The sequence below is a fragment of the Lucilia cuprina genome, chromosome 4, assembly GCF_022045245.1.
Source record: "Lucilia cuprina isolate Lc7/37 chromosome 4, ASM2204524v1, whole genome shotgun sequence".
NCBI classification, from domain to species: Eukaryota; Metazoa; Arthropoda; class Insecta; order Diptera; family Calliphoridae; genus Lucilia; species Lucilia cuprina.
Genome location: NC_060952.1, coordinates 2,522,736 through 2,542,637, shown reverse-complemented (window position 1 = coordinate 2,542,637; position 19,902 = coordinate 2,522,736). Strand labels below are relative to the sequence as shown.

General features: G+C 27.4%; 1 protein-coding gene across 1 annotated transcript; it reads left to right on the top strand.

Annotated features, from left to right (window-relative positions):
* The first annotated feature begins 2,831 nt into the window (after positions 1–2,831).
* Positions 2,832–14,045, top strand: LOC111690554 (muscle segmentation homeobox). The gene is made up of 2 exons (XM_023453059.2): positions 2,832–4,543; positions 12,859–14,045. The coding sequence occupies exons 1-2, from the start codon at positions 3,313–3,315 to the stop codon at positions 13,194–13,196; spliced, it is 1,569 nt and encodes a 522-aa protein (XP_023308827.2). The 5' UTR covers positions 2,832–3,312; the 3' UTR covers positions 13,197–14,045.
* The last annotated feature ends 5,857 nt before the right edge of the window (positions 14,046–19,902 follow it).

Sequence of the window (19,902 nt, the reverse complement as noted above, 5' to 3'; positions counted from 1 at the left end):
GAATCGAACTATATATATATATATATATATATATATATATATATATATATATATATATATATATATATATATAATATATATATATATATATATATATATTATATATATTATATATATATATATATATAATATATATATATATATAATATATATATAATATATATATAATATATATATAATATATATATATATATATATATATATAATATATAATATTATATATATATAATATAATATATATATATATATATATATATATATATATATATATATATAATATATATATACAGATTTAAATTGTAAAAAATATTCTTTTTCCTGAATTCAGCATACTCAAATTATCTTAAATATAAGTTTACAAGTTTTTTTTTCTCGTAATAAATATCCTGAAAGGATTAAAAAACAGAAGTGATCCTACTATTCAGATCACTATCGTAAAAAGGTTTTATTAACTGAATTAAATTTTAACTTTGCAAAAGGGTAACGGTCACAAAGAGAAAAAAGTTTAAAGTTATAATTTTGACTACCGCCATTGTGGTTTTGATATCGCATCGTTGCATGAACTCATTGTTGTCAGTTCGATTACGCTTATATCATTTTGGCACCGCTATTTAATGACTTCAACACCGAATCGTTGTCATTTTCATAACGCATTGTTTTGTTTGATGACAAAGCGTTGTCACTTTCATTGATTTAATTATTATGTTTTGTTTATTTGATAACCTCATGTATCTTGCATATGTTTTTAATGTCGATTTGACAACTCAAAAAAATTGGTGTCAATTTGGTACTAAGAGTGAATATTTTTAAAAGGCCTTTTTTTGTGAGTCGGTCTAATGTACAAACATACATTATTGGTTTATAAAAAATGTTAACTATTTTATTGACACAATTTATTTATTTTTTTAATTCATTTTGCGCCGGCAAAAGTACAATTTGTTTTGTGTAAATTAGCAAATAAAAAAACAAATTACTACAAAATACCAATTTAAACATAAAAAGCAATTATGTAAGATATTTTAATTAAATTTTTTAATTCATTCAAGCTTGACACAAATTTTGTAAATTAATTCAACACTTAAAAGTAAACACTTTAAAAATTAATTTACTTAAAATAAACTACTAATGCACTTAAAAAATTTCACAAATTTTTTAAAGTCTTATTAAGTTTTTGCACAAAATTTGAGGAGACAATAACCCCTTCTCCTCCACTAAGCAATTTCTGCCATTATTATTTCATTTAATTTGTATTTAATTGTTTTTATAGCTTAATTAGTTTTTCAATTAATCCTTCCACAGATATGACAACCAAATTGAGCAGTTATTTTTTTTTTTTTTTTATTTTTTGCTTGTTATTGTTATTATTTGTACATAATACTCGCTCTCTTACACACTTATGCTCTGCAAAAGAAACTGGGGAAAAAAGCACAACAGACACAGACTTAGTGGCCCCAAAAGCAAACAAATATTCTATCTAGTAACTAAGAGAAAGAGAGTGACAGAGAGAGTAAGAGTTTGGGGATAAAATGATTACAACAACAAATTCAATAATTATCTATAAAAAAAACTGTGACAAACTAACAGATTGACAACTCTATACTAATACTTGCAAAAAGACAATCAGGAAAATTTAGCGAAAAAATATTAAAAATAAAACTTTATTAACAATAAAAGACAGAAAGAGACAACATTTTTTTATAAATTTAACGAAATTCTTTTTTTTGTAGAAAAAACAGCTGAGAAAATGTTTATATTATTTTATGATACTGAACAAATAAATAATATTGTTAAAACACACATAAAACTTAAATATAAATAAAAAACCATGACACGGAACCATAGTAAAAAGGTGACAAAATTATATGAACTATTTAACATTAAGAAACGACACAAAAACGCCAACAAAACAACTACAAAATGACAACAAGAAATAGTCAAATGTTGAACTATTTTAGTTTTATGGTATTTTTTTTTATTTTGTACAATGTGCATGTATTTGTAAATCAAATAAACAATACACTTTAACACTTTTTTCCAACTACTATTTGGAATTATTAAAAACCACAATGGCTGTTAAAAGTAATAGAGTTTAAATTTTGTGTGTTTATCAATGTGTTCTCTATGTTGTTGTTGTTTTTGCTCCATACCAAAAACCCCAACTGAAAAGCAAAAAAAAAACCGAACAAGAAAGAGCAACAATTATATTGTAGTTAAAAAGAGATAAAATGATATTGTATTTCTGCTATTTTCTTCAGCACATCAACAATACAGTTACACTTGGTGTTGTAAATAAATTTGCCGTTGTTGTTGTCTGTCCATCACCCATTAATAAAATTACCCCTCTCTGATAAATCAATAAAAACCAACTAAACAAGAGCTAAGAACAAAACTCACCTTGGTGAATAATAAAGAGGCGTTGTTTTGCTTAAGCAAAAGGGGAACTAGTTAAATTCACCTCGACTCTATAAATTGAACTACTTTAAGCTAAAGGGAGTGCAATAGTGTAAACTAAAAAGAGATAGTATTAGTTTAACCACAAAAAAGAGTATAAACAAATATAAAAATGGTGTTTGCTGAGGCTCACCAAAGCAAGAGTAAATGAGTAAACATAATACAGCCATTTCATTTGTTCTTTTGTTAAACTCATGAAATTTTTTGCTGTTGCTATTGTTTTTCAACCACCTTGTTTAGTTCACACACACAAACACTTTAGGGAGAACAAATTCGAGTATCTGTGTGACTGACAGTGAGTGCAGAGTGTGTTTTTTGTATCCGTGAGGTTTTAAGTGAATGAACCGAGATTTCATATGAATACTTAACAGTTCAGTTGTTAAACAGTCGTGATCTCAGAAAGACGTGTCTGATGTCAACGAGCGCTTAAATTTAATTTGTCTTGAAAGAAAAAAGAAACAAACTAAATAATTAGAGAATATTTAATACAAGTGTTTTTTAGTTTTTTTGCCTTTGTAATAACATGACAAGCAAAAGAGAGAGCAAACAATTTAAAAATTAGCAAAAATTAATCAGGCAATCATTTAATTAAAAACAAATTTTCCAATTACTATTGGAAAAACACTTAATAAAAATTAAACAAGTGCTAAGGAATATTATACAATAAATAAATAAAGATCAATTTACCAACAAAAGGAATATTAACTAAAAAATAATAGTGCAATGTTTTAAATAATAAAAAAATAAGAAAAATTTAAAAGGAAATTAAAACAAAAATATTTTAACAAAATTTATTTCCCTGTTGTGTTTAATAAAAAAGACTGTTAACAGCATTAATTGCAAATTAAAACTACAAACTTTATGTTGAAATTGTCATCTTCAGGAATGACAGTCACTGGTTTACGTGCGAATATGACTAGCCCGACGGTACCGCCGCAAACTGCTATGAACACTACAACCAGCTCCACAACAGTTGTGGTGCAACCACTTAACACAACAACTACTGCATCAGCACTGGGGGCCAACACACCCACCTCGCCCTCGGCCTTAATCATGGCCCATCAACAGCATTTAAGGAATTTACAGCATTCCCATCATGCCATCAACAAAACCACATCGAGACTTAGTAATTTTAGTGTGGCCTCTTTGCTGGCCGACACCAGACCACGTACCCCGCCCTGTAGCGGAGACAATGGCTCACAAACGGCACCCACAAATCTATCGAGTACTCCATCGGCCGCTACTTCACCCGTGTCACATGAATCGAACTCTTCACCCGCCTCGCCAAATCATCATGCTCACCAACACAACCAGCCCCAGCAACATCCCCAGTTCCATTCCGTGGCCATGGCTCACCATGCCAACTTACTACATGCAGCCCAAGCGGCAGCAGCAGCTCATGCCCAACATCAACATGCGGCCGCTATGGCAGCGGCGGCAGCTGCTGTTGGTGCCAGCAATCCCAATGGAGCACCTCACTTAACACATCATTTGCCTAATCACTTAAGACATCCGCTAAATCCCAGTGGCATGCCACCAGCCGGTTCCCTACTCATACAAACCAACACCTCTCCCTCACCAAATAGCAACAATCCCACAACCACAACACCGCCCGCTTCTTCAGCCAGTTCCACCGCCAACACCGAGTGCAATGTCAATTCAACTACCTCCACACAGCCGACGGCGAAAAGTGAACGTCACTCGCCCATAGGTTCCTCCATAGACTCTGAATTGGAATACGATGATGAGTTGAATGAACAGGATTTGGAACATGATGAAGAAGAGGATTCAATAGTCGATATCGAAGATATGAATGCTGATGACTCGCCTCGTTCCACACCCGATGGCTTGGATTCAAGTAAATCTCCTGATGGTCATGGTTCTCTGCCAAATTCACCTCATTTATTGTCACCCGCCGCTTTAGCAGCTTCTGGCCATGTGCCCATCAGACCGACACCATTTAGTGCTTTAGCTGCCGCAGCCGTTGCCTGGGGTGGTATTGGTGGTGCTGGTGTACCTTGGCCAGGTGCCCGTCAAATGCCACCCTTTGGACCACCAGGTTTATTTCCCGGACAAGGTTTCGGTGGAGGAGGTAAGTGTCATTTAATTTTTCTAATTTGCTTTGTTTTTACTCTAAATTAGATAGAGTGTGTGTTTGTTTATTTATTGAAACAAAAGCAATCGTTTGTTTTTTTACAAATGGTTTCTTCCTCATTAATCTGTTAATTAATGAATCATTCATTGGCAGCGGGAGAAAAATGCGGGTTTCAATTTAATGTTTGTGTAAAACACAAACACTTACTTAAAAACAATGACAATTTAGGGAGATTTTCAAACCCCTAATTGTTATTATTACGATTAAAACAACAACAAAATTGTATTTTTTTGTCTCATAAATTGCAATTTATGAAGACCAGGGCTATTTAAGCAGTTATAAATTGTTGCTGTTTTGAATTTTTATTTAGTATACTATACTCTGTAGCAATAAAAATCTGACATTATTTTTATTAAATTTATTTTAACAGGGAAAAAGTCTAAACTAAAAAACGTTGAAATTTTTTGTAGCGTTTTTAAAAAATGCACAATTCACACTTGAGCAAAAAAAAGTATGAAAAAGTAGGAATTGAAAAACTTGGAAAATTTCACATTTTGCATATGATTAAAGTCTCTTTATAAAAAAACTAGTGTTTTCTTTTAAACATTTCTCACATTAAAAGGGTCGGTCTGTTTAAAAATTGTTTATAGTTTTTTTTCGCTTTATGGTCAAAGTAGTGAAACAGCAAAAACTGAAACACTTTGTCAGTGTCAGTGTTCATTTTTGAAAGTGTGGCTACACTGATAACGAACCCTTTACTACAAGAATTTCCGGAGTTTTTTGCTCTTTTTTCATTGGACAAAAACCAATATCTTGCTATTTTATGTGGTCGGAAGAGGTAACTTGTAATTCACAAGGAAGTTTAGTTTATAAACTAAAAGTTTTTTTATGTAATGTTCAAAGCATTACAATGATAGACATAATTAACTTTAATCGTTGTAAATTGAGCAGAAATTATGTTTTTCTAAATATTGTAAAATTTAACTTTTTTCCTTAATTTTAAAAATTAAGTGATATTAAAAAGTGTTTAAACTGGTAAGTTTGGGAGAGCTTTATTTACTAAGCTTTGTTTCTAAAGTTTCTCTTGACAAAATTTTTACACAATTTTCTACAAGCCGCGTTTATCTCTCTTCCTTTAATAAAAATCTTTCATAACAGCGTTAATAATTTCCTATTTTTTGAACACTTTCTTCCTATATTTCCTTTTGTTCCTCTTCAAAAAGAATTCTCTCACTTTGATCAAAACAGGTGACAATTTTCTTATTAGTTTATGTTGTAACACATTTTTAAAGAGTGTCTTTTTGTTATTTAGTCTTCGTTTTTAGTTATTTTTGAATATTTGTTTTTGTAGTTAAAGAGACTTTTACCTGTCACATTATTTTCTTTTATCGATACGATAGTCGAGTGTTTTGTCACACAGCAGGTTATCGCTGTCAACAGTTCGTCTTCGTTTAAACACGTACAAAAGAAAAGAAAACACACCAGCAACATCAGACAAACACAGTGCAACATCTCAGTAGTAAAACTTTAATAAAGAAAAAAAAAACATAAGAATTGTTTTTGTTGTATGAGTGTCAGTGTCAAAGTGTGTGAAGTATTTAAAGCCTTTTTTCTCCCATATTAAAACAAAAGGACTCTTCAAGAGTTTTGAAGCCCAACAAATACTGTCAGATTTTTCATTATGATAAAATGAGACAAGACAAACAAAACACTGTTTTTAAATACGAAAAAAAGAAAGAAATATTTGACAAGCGGCACAAGTCGGTCATTTACTTTCAAGTCTCAGTAGTATTTTATTAACTACAATTTGGTTGTACAATGTTTCAAACTACCGTTTGTGTATAGAGATGGATGGAAGGACACAAGTCTTTTGACATATTACACCTGATTATTGTTAACATTATGGCTGTTGTCTGTTTTTTTGTTACACTTAATTAGCTGTAGAAAAGAATTTTACTTTGTTACAATTACGTTTAAGATTAAGAAAACAGCTTTTTCTTTTGGTAAATGATAAGACTTATTTTTTGCCACACACTTATTTATTATCATTTACACTTTTCTCACACGCGCTGCCGTTTTTTTTGTACAAATTTAATTACTTTTTTAAACTATTTATAGTGGTTTAAAACACCATAAATTTTTATATCTTTAACTGTTGTAAATTGTCTAGAAATGCAGCTTTTTTTCCAACGAATAAAAAAATTTCATTCATTCCTTCTATATTGTTGTCGTTGTTAGTTCCTTGCCTTGAAGTTGTGTTGTTTGTTGTCTTCATGGTGTTGGTGTGTGCAATTATAACAACAATTAATTGTTTGGAAAAACTAGTAGGTGTGTCTTGTTGGTTTTTGTTGTTGTTGTTGCATTTAGTTTCCTATTTACAACACTTTTGTTTAAAAGTTACAACAAAAAGTGGCAACAACACAACAACCCACCTTTAAAACACGCAATTTTGTGCAGAAGACAAAAAGAAAACAAAAAACTGAACAAAACAAATACTTAAAGTCTTGACATGCATAACTTTTAACACCATTTGTTAAAGCCATGCAATTACACCTGTAACTTTTTTAACGGTTTAGCTTAAGTTAATTAAACATTTTAAGTTTTTCTTTAAATTGCTTTAAAGCTTAAAAGGAGAAGATTTTAAAGCTTAAAGCTTAGTTTTATCAACATAAAAGCTTTAACTGTCAACTTTGAAGTAATTTAATAAAGTAACTTCACTTCGGTAATTTTGAAAGTTTTAACTGTCAGCTTTAAAGTAAGTTAATACAATAACTTTACTTTAGTTCGTAGCAATAGTTTCTAGTGTATATTTTTATTCTCTTATTAGCCATCTTATTTTAAAACTTTTTTTATGTTCAACCTTCTTTCTGTAATATGGCTAGAAATTTTGTCATGTTTAATTTAAAGTTTCCTAAAGCTTCTGCAATTTTACTGCAGAATTTTATTTTCACAAAACGTACCGAAAAAAATATTACAATTTTGTACGCCATTTCTTGTTTGAAAAAATCCCTAGTTAAAGAAATGAAAAAAAATTCAAAAATAGAAATTTTGTTGAAAATGATTTGTTGTCAGTATTTTCTTTATGAAGGGGCCATAAATTAAACAAAAAAATAACTTAAGGAAAAAATATTGTTAGTCATTTGTTGACAATTGTTAGTTTTTGCGGCAATTTGTTAATATTAGCCAAGTTGTGCGGTTTACAATCTGTTTGTATTTACATAGAGGTGCCAGCTTGTCAATGTTTAAAGTAATTTACATGTACATATGTATGACCAGGTTACACATTGTATATGAGTGAGTTTCTATTTAGTTTTTTTTTTCTTCTAAAGTAAATTATTTCTATTTGTAGTTGTCTATCTATCTTGTCAAAGCAATTAGCAATATTATTATTATTAATAAACATTGATGACATTTATATGGCATTTATAGACTAATCACTTGTTAAGTTTGTTTAGCGGGAACAAAAAAAAAACACAACAGCTACTGAAACTAAAAAGAAAATAATAATAATTAACAAACACCTTTTAAATGACCATGAATAGCAAATAAAAAAATACTTTTTATTAATATGTTTAAACTTAATATTCATAATTTGAAATGAAAGTTTAACTGGCAAAAATATTTGAAATACCATTTTATATTTTATGGTTTTAAAATTAAAAAAGATTTTATCTTAGTTATATTTTAATTAAAGAAATCTTTTGCTTTATTGTCAGCAGTTTCAACTGGTTTTTGTTAAATGTTTAAATTCGTCTCAAAAAATGTTTAATTTTTTTAAATATTTTGTGTTTGTGTTGTTCTAAGAATTTTATTAAAAGTTTATAGATTTTTGAAAAAAAATATTTTTTTCTTAAGTTATAAAAAAAGTTTCCACTAAAACTTTAGTTCAATCTTTCTTAAATTTTAGAGACTTTTCATAAGGTGTCTTTTATAATTGCTGCAAATAAATATTGGTTTTATAAACCAACTTTTAAGTATGCGTGACTTATTGCTTTTTTAATCCTCTATTAAATACCGAGGCTTTTTTTCTTAAGCATCTTTCTCTCTGTGATTTTTTTTATTTGTCAATTGAATTGGTTTATAGGATTTTGCAGCTTTTCTTTTTTACCCTTTTTTTTTTAAATAAGAAAACATTAAACCAAAAACACCAGCAAAAGAAGAAAAAAATCGTAGCCATGTCAAAACTACTGCTAAAAACTGAAAACGTGAGTAGGTTGAAAATGGTATTTACAGCTGTATGTCTGTAAATAAGTCTGTCTGTCTGTCCACAATTTTTTTGTAGTCGCTCATAATAAACATACACGCATTTTGCAGCTCAAAGCCTAAACATCTTATCTTAACTTGGCTGGTTAAAACGAACATAAAACTCAAGTTAAATGATAAAATGAAATGTGAAACAGCGACCAAACAAACATGTAAAGTTGAGTTACAAAAAAATATATATATAAAAATGACAGAAAAAAAAAAGAAAAAGAACTAGTTAAACAGCCATAATTACATACTATACTAAATAGCAAGAGGAAAGTTAAGTTAAAAGGCATGAAAAGATATCAAGGAATTTTAATAACCACACACATCATATAACGCTTATTAATTAAAACTTGCTCGAACAGCAAAAGTAACAGCAGCAGCAGCAATTATGTGTAAAATAATGGAAAATTCTAGGAAAAATCAATAAAAGTGCAAATTTACTTAAAGAAAACTTGTCGTTACATTCACATTTAGTTGTTAATTTTTGGCTTTTATAAGTAGTTTGTGGTCGAGTTGTTTTGTTTTTATGATTACATTATGATATATTATTTCCTTAAATTGTTACAGAAATTTTATTGCCATAAACAAACATTTATTAACAACAAAACATGTTGTTTGTTTTGTTTCCAAAGGTATTTTTGTATTGTTGATTTCAATTAATTTGCAATCTCTCTAAGGTATTGTTGTAACAAAATAAGCCCCACAATAAACCCATATTATTGGAAGAGTGATGAAATGTCTGTCTACTGTGATCAGCCTCATCATCATGATGATGATAGTTGTCGTCATCATTATCAACATCTCAGCCATTATAAAGCAGCCATTATTGGTTAAAAGCTATAAAATGTTGTTAAACTTAAGTTTGAGATTTTTTTATTATTTTTTTTTATTTCTCAAGTCTGGTTTTGATTTTTTGTTTTACTTTAACATGTAGTTATGTATGTGTTTTTTTTTGTGAGAGTGTATTGTGGCAACAACGCGTTGCAAATTGCTTTGCAATTAGTTTTTCATTAAATTAAAACGCGTTGCAATTTTTGTAACCATATTAAGATTTTTAATTGCAAAAAATCATTTTTTTGCTGTTGTTGTTGTTGCTGCTGCTGCAATTTGATTTCTTGTAAAGTGATCAGTTTTTCGCCTTAAAGTGAAAACGATTTCACAATAACATTTTCATGTCTAAAGTTTTGTTTTGTCTCGGTTTTTATCTAACGATCTTACAATCTAACTATCTGGTATTGACTATCTGTCTGTCTGTCTGTCTGTCTATCACTAAACAGTTGACAGGTCGCCTCTTTATTGTTGCTATAGTGTACAACAAAAATAAAAACCAAACAATTTAGTAATGTAATTGGAAAAAACAACAAAATGTTTTAATGTAATTATACGCCTGAGTGTAGGCAATTGGCAATTGTTGAATTTCATAACAATTTTGTGTATTTTGTCATTTAATTAATACCAAATTAGTTAAATTCTAAATAAAAAAAATAAATGTACTGTTTTTTAATAAGCCATTTAAACAGCAAGTGCTTTTATTTTTATTGCAATAAAAACTTGTTAAAGTTGCTTAACGCCCCCAGACCACACAGCAAGACTTCTTTAGACATATTTCGTTTTTCAAAAAACTGTGTCAATTAAATTACACAATTTTAACACCTTTAGTTTTAAAGGAATTGCTAGTTCTTTTTTTTTAAGTTTTCAATTTTGAAATTTGAAAAATTTCTTAATTATTTAAATTTTTTTCTTAATATTAATTTGGTTAGTAAATTTTTTGAATTGTGTTTTGTTTATTGATTTGTCAAAACAAATGTTTAAACGCTTGTTATCAAAAATATTTTATTTTTAGCCACGTTTTAACTCTAACACCAAACCTTAAATTTTAAAAACCAGTTGTTTCTTTTTTTTTTTTTCTTCGAACCAACTAAAGTGTTTCGGCTATTTTATTTACATAAACTTTTAAAATTTGAATTTTTCATCTCAATTTCTGTTGTTGTAGGGCTTAGTTAGTGTGTATATTAAATTGAAATTAATCGCTTATAAAAATGTTTAAACAAAAACAAATACTTGTTGATAAATAAACACTTTTTCTCAACTCTTTAAGTTGATACAATAATAAAAATACAAAAATGTCACACTAATTACTTAATGATCGAAAATACAGCCACAACAAAACTATAAAAAATTAAGAAAAAAACTCTTTAAATATTAAACTACCTGACTTACTGGTTGACACACAAAATAATAAATTAAACGAAGAGAGTTTAGTTTCAAAGTGGTCTAAGTTAGCTTAAACAAAAATAACTTTTAAATAAATTTACTTTCAATATTAATATTGTTGATAATTTACAGCTTTATAACAGCATTAGTTTTGGCTCTATCTATAAAATCTTAAAAAAAAACAACTTAGCATATTTTGCTGCTAAATAGTTTGATATGGCTCATTTTTATTTGTAACACTTTCCAAATGCTGTGAATTAAACACATCTTCCGTTTGTTTATTTAATTAGTTTTATAAATTCATTTCTTAAATTGGCAGTTAAGCTGTTTTGACTTTTAATCAAAATAACATTAATTAGGCACTTAAATTGGTATTTTTATTAGAAATAAATATAAACATTTCTTAAAAAAATGAATAGTGTTAAATTTCTTAATATGTTTCAAGGTGCATAGTTTAAATAATTTAAATATTGTTTATTTATAACTTATATAACTACTTCCTTATAAAAATGCTGGTAATTTCTATTGTTATTATTTTGTTAAATGTTAAGTTTCCTAAGCAAAACTTTATAATTTCTTTCTCATATAATTTTATTTAAAATTTGTTAACGTCCAAGTTCAAATTAAAAACAGCACACGCTTGTTTGCTAATTATCTAAAAAATAAAAAAAAACAAAAGCAAAACAATTCAATTAATTGTTTAATTAATTGTGAAATTAAAATTTTGTCTTAATAGCAGCAATTCTTCCGTCTTTTTTGCCTTCCATCACTTCACTCTTCACAGCAGTTGAGTTTATTTGCTGTCAGGTTTTTAGTTGAAATTGTAAATATATATTTTTGGTTTTTTTCTTCATTGTTTTTTGTTGATTTAATACTTTTGTTAATTTTAAGAATGCCTTTGTTTTATGCATTTACAAATGATGCAATAAATTATGGTTGTCTCTTCTTCATTTTCATCTACTCTTCCTCAGCTACAACAACTGTTAATGCAGCAAAGTGTTGCATGGCTGGCAAACAGCAAGCAACAGCAGAAAGCTGCTTGCCTAGCAGTTGTGTGTGTTTTTGGTTGCAAGCCATGTGACCTTATTATTTATATAAATTTATATATTTTGTTGCATTGTTTTTTTCTCCTTCTGTTTGTTTTCTGGTTTTGTGTCATTGTCTGTTTGTCAAGTGTTTTAAATTGTCTTTTATTGTGTTTTTTTCTCGTTGCTGCTGCTGTTAAACACTTGAAATTTCAATTTAAATCTTTGTGGTTTTTAAAGGGGAGCCACCACGCTGCTTTAACAAATATACACTTGTTCCTTTGACTTTTCCTTAGCCAAATATATAAAAGAAATGGAAATCTAGTCAGCCTTAACATGACTCAAATCAAAATTCCAGGGAGGCTGTTGTTGGCTAAATATTTTTTTGTTTTTTTAGTAGTTTTAGTAGATCTCTCTTAATAGGTATTAAATTTAATTTAAATTTAATTACTTTATCAATCAAAAGCTATAAAAAACCATAAAAGAATTTCCTTTTTTTCTGCTTTAATTGCTTTTAATGTTAATGGCTGTTGTGAACGAATGAGTGTGTTTTCTTTCTATTTAAAATTGCCATTTGTATGTTGAGTCTATTTTTGAAATTCCCTGTGTTCTGTGAAATAAATGACGATGATGGAAATCATTTGTTAATGGTGTCAAATGGTTTTGCAATGTCAACACATTTTAAATTTAATTAATTGATTGCCTTTTGTTAAAAAAATAAATAAATAAAATAACACACACTAAATTAATTACTTTTTTGTTTTGTACTCAATATGTTAAAATAATACTAATTTTTTTTTGTAACTTTTTATTTATTTTTAGACAATAATGAACCTCCTCGCATTAAATGTAATTTGCGCAAACACAAGCCAAATCGTAAGCCCCGCACCCCTTTCACAACCCAACAGCTGTTATCGCTGGAAAAGAAATTCCGCGAGAAACAATATTTGAGCATAGCGGAGAGAGCGGAGTTTTCTTCATCTTTAAGATTGACTGAGACACAAGTGAAAATTTGGTTTCAAAATCGTCGTGCCAAGGCGAAACGTTTGCAGGAAGCGGAAATTGAAAAAATTAAAATGGCTGCTTTAGGTCGTGGTGGTCCAGGGGCTCAATGGGCCATGGCTGGTTATTTTCATCCCAGTTTAATGCATTTGGGTTAGAAACAACTTGAGACCTAAACCTCTACAACACACCAAAGTTCTCCCCCTTCTCCCCCTAAACTTTACTGCTACAAATTTTTCCTTAAAGAAATATCGCCCCCCAATCGTGCGCCTATAATTTTTTTTAATTAAAAAACCTTAAAATAAACCCCAAATTGCTGTGATGTTAGCGCATTTTAATTGTAAATATTTTACTTAAAACCAACAAAAACAATTCAACAAACTGTAAATTTTTGTAAATTAAATAACAGAATCTAGATCTTAAAAACAACAAACAAACAGAAAGCACTAAATATGATTCCTAAATTGTAAAGCTAAAAAAACAACATAAATTATTAAACAAATTTATGTTAATTGTACAGAATAAATAATAGTCTTCTTTTATAAAACAAAAATTCTTTTTAAATTATTATTTTCTTTAAAGAAAACTATTTTATGTTTTTTATTATTTAATTATTATTTTATGCAAAACTAATTATTATTGTTTATTTTTTATTAAATTGTATTGTAAAAATGTTTATAAGTACAACCTTTGTAATTATGTATTAATTTTAAAATAATTATTAAATTAATAAAAACAAAACTCTAGTGTTAAATTATTGACTAAAGAATTAAATCATAAATAATTATGAAGCATTTTACTGCTTCAAAGTTAAAAGAAAACAACAACAAAAATAATGCAAATAAATCACAGTAAATTCAATAAAATTATAATAGAATTTATAAATTATAGTTATTATCATTATTAATTAATGAATTTAATAATTAAATAAATGAACTATGCATTAATTAATTATTTAATTATTAATAATGCTGAATTTAGTTGTTAAGTAAACAGTATCTGTACGTATTAAATTAAATTAAAAAAAGAAAACAAAAAAATCTAAAGAAAAAATTAAAATTATAAAAAATACAAAGAAATAATTTTTGAAAAAAACTTAACATTATTTTTATTGCGTTTACTTAACTTTAGAAAAAATCTAAACGATTTTTAGGTAAAACTTTGAAAATAATTCGGTATTTTTATTAAATATATCGGTAATGGGTTAACATGCTATGAATTTAAGTACATTATTTTTTAATTTTCAGTGTTTAACTATTCAAATATTTTTGTTTAACTGGGAATATGTGAATAATATTCATATATATTCATTGAATATAATACATACATAAATATATGTCATATTACTCATACGCACTATTGCACTGTATTTATGTGTCACTAGTTTAAAACTATCATTTAGAGTTTCTTCTAGCTGCCAGATGTCTAGATGACTAGCTTTTTTAACATGTGCTTGTCCTATAAGAAAGTCAAACGTCACCCCATAGATTACGAAAAGGCAGCAAAGTTTGTGTTTCAAGTGTTTTCTCTCTCGCTTACAAAAAGGACATGAAAGTGGCGATTATCTTCAACCTCGTTTACAAATGAGTGGTTTGACGTAAATGGAAAGACTCTACATTTTGACATCTTTACATTTTAAAGGCAATTAATTATAAGAACAAATCAAACCAATTTCGGACCAAAATAAATAGAGGTAGGTCAGAACAAAGTTTGTTTTAAATGTCAGGTGAGGCAAAGCTTTTTCAACACTTTCTTTTAAATTGGTTAATTACACGCTTTCAAGTTTGATTGAGTATTCTGTTTTTTTATGAAAATCTATCAGTTTTTAATCTTATTTCCGGGTGCCCTGTTAGGCTAGATAGTAGTGTTCCAGTCTGTCAGTATTTAGGTTGTAAGTTCGATTCCCACCAAAGACTCTGCTCTGTTACACTACTACGGGAGTATGGTCATTGGTAAATTAGGTTAGAATATAAATTGTAATTGTATTGTAATGGACAAATCAATAATATTTCGTGCATAATTCTATTTATTTCTTCTTAATGACAAATACATTCATTCGCTTCTTGATATATAATTCTCATTTTGTTAAGAATATTTTTGCTGAAATATCCGAATTTAAAAATCAAGTACGAGTCCATTCTGTTATTAATTTAATTTTTAACATTCTTAAATTTATTTAATTTTTAACTCAAATCAAACTAATGATCCATAATTTCTCTCATACAAACCTCGTAGAGAACACATTTAAAAATTTTGATATAAGATCAAATTTTATAAACAAATACTCAAAATAATTGATCGCTCTTTAAAAGTTTTTAAATCTAGATTTATAATTTACCCAGGTTTTCATAAAAGTTCCTCTTATGACCATACGCTCATCATATGAGTCGATATATGACAATACATCAAATGTATTAAATCATTGTAATAATTGAAACCATCGATATAATCTGTTAAACCCCTATTATAAAAGCAGCATTGAAGTAAAAATTTAAGTTGTTCTTACCTTAAAAACAAATTTGGTTTACAACAATGTTTAAACTCGTTTTCTTTCTATACACATTTGATGAATGGAATCAAGCAATTTATACAAAGTATTTCCTATAACTTTTTTCTCTATATTTTCAGTTATTTGTTTAATATGAAACTTCTGCTGCAATAGCTATTGTGACAATTGTTATGCCGTTGTTGTAAATACATTTATGTAGTAATTACAACCAATTTAGTAGTTTAGTTACAGTAACAATATATAGTTCTGTTTAGTTTTTTTTTTAAGTTATTTTATATTATTGTTGTTATTTTGCAATGTACGTACGAGTACAAATAATTTAACAAATGTAAATTAGTTAACATTACGTGAATAATTGGTATTTGTAACAAATGTTAGAATAACTTATTATTATTACAAAAGTACTTTTTTCTTCTTCTTCTTAATAGTACATACTTAATAAGTACTTACACGAACATAGTTATAGATGCACAAATGTTTGTTCATATCTAGAGGGGAATTTAACAAAGAACTCTTAGTGAATTACGATCACTGCAACAATATCAAATTGTATTGTATTGATCCACAATATTGAAAGAAAAAAAAACAAACAGAATTAAATAAAATAAATGTGTAGCAAAGTTTTGATATTGATGACATTCAATAACCAGCAATTTATGTATGGATCCAGCATTAGAGTAGATCAATATGAGAATGTATGAATTCTATGGATGTTGTTGCTATGTATGTAGGCTGTTGTTTTTTGTAAAGATGTATTTATTAAATGTATAAATAAATTTGTGTATATGTGTAATTGTTTAAAAAAGGAGAACGAATCAACCATACAAAATGAATTATTCATTTTATGTATTTTCTTGTGGTTGTTGTAGTTATTTGCTTTTTGATTTTTTTCTTTCTTTCATATGAGCAGTTTGTTGGTTGCTTTCTTGACTTGATTTTTCTCTTGGTTAACTTGTCAACAGTCTTTTGTTTTCTTTTATTTTACAATAATTATAGAGTAAATGTTCTCATGATTTCAGCAAATTCGATGTACAACTAAACTAACCAAACTACTTATACATAAGTAGTTTATTCTAAACAGAACTTTAAAAATGTATAAACAATTTTGTCAAGAACTGGCTTAAAGCTTTTTCACAACTCTCAACAAACAACAGTATGTTTTTCTTAAACAAAAAGCATTTTTATCTTTAAGATAAATAATTTATAAAATTCCCACTGATCCTTTTGTAGATTTGAAAAAGTTCAGTCTTTTACTTCTCTGCTTATAGCAATTGTTTGTTCGTTGGTTAGCTGTTTACATGAATAGATCTTGTTGAGTTTATAACAATGATCTGCCTCAAAATCACAATCTATCTTTAAAATGATCAATTGTTATGGTTTATTTACAATATAAAAAATTCTATCCTTTTCATTTCTATTTTATTTCACATTTTGATTGGCAGTCTGGTCTGAACTTGTACTCGAGTGTATACTGGCAATCGTACTTGTTAAGATATTTTAATTGAGACATCAACAAAAATTACACATGTATACATAATTAGATACAATCTCATAGATGAATTGAAAGTTTTTGTTTTATTTTTTTTCTCTTGTACAATGTAAGATCAACTAGTCTGATTGTTCAAGTCCGAATGGTATAATGAGGGAAGTAGTTTTATAAACTGCAACAAAATAATTGCATAAAATCTTCTAAGCAGAATTAAAACAATCAATATTATTTTAAAAGAGTTGAATATAAATGTGTAATTGTTGTATAAATTTGTTTTTGTTATTAAGTAACTGATATTGATAGCTTAGACTTACAATTTTCTATTTTGCCACCTTCAAATATATGAACATTAAATTTGACACTCAGTAAAATGACCAAGACCGAGTCCAAGTTTCATTTCATGCTTTTGTATAATTTATTTATACTCCCAGTTGATTATTTCTGCTGCCATGAGATGAGATTAAATGTTGCTCAAGTATTTAAACTTGACAATTATTAAGTATTTATTTATTATCAGTGAACGAATGCTGAGCATTGCACGAATGCATGCAATTTTCTCTATTAAAAAACAATTAAATTTTAATTAATTGAGTAATCAAATTGATATATTTTTGTTGTTTACATTTTATATTTATTATTTACTAATAAGTGTGATTATACAACTGTTTTGTGTTTTTATTTAAAAAAAAAATTCTACATTTTCATCCTTATTATTTATTTGAATTAAACTTTAATACATATTTGTATTTAAGAAAATATGTTTTTAACATAAAAAGTTATTTAAAATTTTTTAAAAATAATTAGATAGATAAACAATGAAACAAATGTTGTAGGATCTTTTAAAAATTTTTCCTTCAATACTTTTTCTTAATTTGATAATTTAACTATTTGTTAATTTAATTGCTATTATTTTGTTAAATGTTTGCTATTGATAATGAAATATGATTATAAAATAATATTTCAGTTGTTTATTTATTTGTTTGTTTTATATTTATTATTTCACTTTTTTTATTATTTTTAATTTTTCATTAAAAATTTGTTTAGCCTTCATGGAATGACACTTTAATGACCTCTGTTATCGCTGAATTAAAACTCAATTAATTAAATTACAAACAAGACAATAATCAAGACATTCTTCCATTCCGTATGTGTTAAACAGAAAAACGATTTAAAAACAAATCAAAGTATTGTAAATTGCAATTATTAATTATAATTTATTATTATTTTTATTGTTGTTACTATATCGCTATTTTATTTATTTCGTTTTTGCGTTTAATAATTGTTGAAATAAATGTATAAGCGTGTTTTATTATCAGCATGGAAGTATAATTTAAAGAAAATTGATTTCTTTATTTCGAAAGTCCATTCACTTGGTTATAAAGGCAAAAAATTTTCATTAAAGTAAGCAAATTTTCTTTGTTTTCATTTTAGACTTGAACACTGGACTCATACAAAAACGACTCAATAATCCATAGACCAGTCATTAGACTATTCAAGCTACCAGTCAATACACAGAGGGAAAAATATATAAAAACGCCTAGTACCAAATTGACACCTAAGAGTTTATAATTTTTCAATAACATCTGTTGTCAAAATATAAACGAACGTACGCAAGAGTCTGTTTTCAATAGTGAACTGTTTATTTTCAGAACCGATTTAGCTATGTCCGTCCGTCCATGTAAACATTGTAATCAAACTACAGGTCACAATTATAAAGATAATTCAATGAAATTTTGTACATGATCTTCTATTGTCCCAGGACGAAGCCTAATGAAAATGGTTAAGATCGGTTCATTATATCACCTAGCCCAATTAAAACTGAACCGGCCGAATAGGGCTTTTAAGTTTATAATTATGTTTAATATACTCGTATGTCGACAAAAAGCTGCAAAACCAAGTTCTATACTAGCCTTAATGACCCTCATGAACTCTGTTATTACACGGCCCCCTTCAAAATTTGACTTAAATGTCCATAGTTTTATTTAACAATAAAAGGCTTAAGTATTTTTGAGACAAGTTGCAATTCAACTTAAATGTTTTATTATGAAAACTAGATCACATTTTACTTTTTGTAACAGATGTAGATTATTATATGGTCGGCCTCTCCCGACTATAATTCTTACTTGTTTTTTTGTATTTACTAGTATTTCCGCTTACTCAGTGTTCGAAGCACAAACTTTAGATAGCTGCTTTTGATATTTGACCGATTCTCTAGATAATTGGCTAGAAATCCCATTCAAAAATTGAAATAATGTTATTAATAAACACCACTCATTACCAGGTAATGTATTAAATAACCATATCTAGATTAATCATTACCAAAATTTGAAGATTTTTTGCTGGGTATATTTGTTATAGCATTATTTACTGATAATGCAACAAACTTTTCAACAATTACAAAGGTTAAATGATAATTCATAATTTGTTAAATCACTCAATATAAATTGAAAAAATAAAAATAAAGAAAATAATAATAGTTGTGAATAATTTGCCTCATTAAATGATTATCAAATCAAATACGAAAATTATTATAAATTAACAAAATAAGCAATCGTGAAATTAATTTAAATATAAAACATACCAACAACAACAACCACTAAACTATTTACTACCACAACAAACTCTAAACAAAGAAATAAAAAACTATATTATTAATATAAATTTTAATATGTATTTAGTAATGATAGTCAGGAAATTATAAACAACCGACCAAGCAGTTAATAAAATATTGATTTTGTTCGTTTTACATATTTTTGAAACCCACACAATTATTATGAATATATCTCTAACTTTGATGATTATGATTTCTATAAACGTTAATAAAATTTTTATATATTTATTTGTTTATTTATAAAATATTTTCTTA

Excerpts from the sequence above, each read along its gene's own strand:
- LOC111690554 (XM_023453059.2), top strand. The coding sequence starts at position 3,313 with ATGTTGAAATTGTCATCTTCAGGAATGACAGTCACTGGTTTACGTGCG. Across the intron at positions 4,544-12,858 it reads ACAAGGTTTCGGTGGAGGAG|ACAATAATGAACCTCCTCGC; the intron begins GTAAGTGTCATT and ends ATTTATTTTTAG.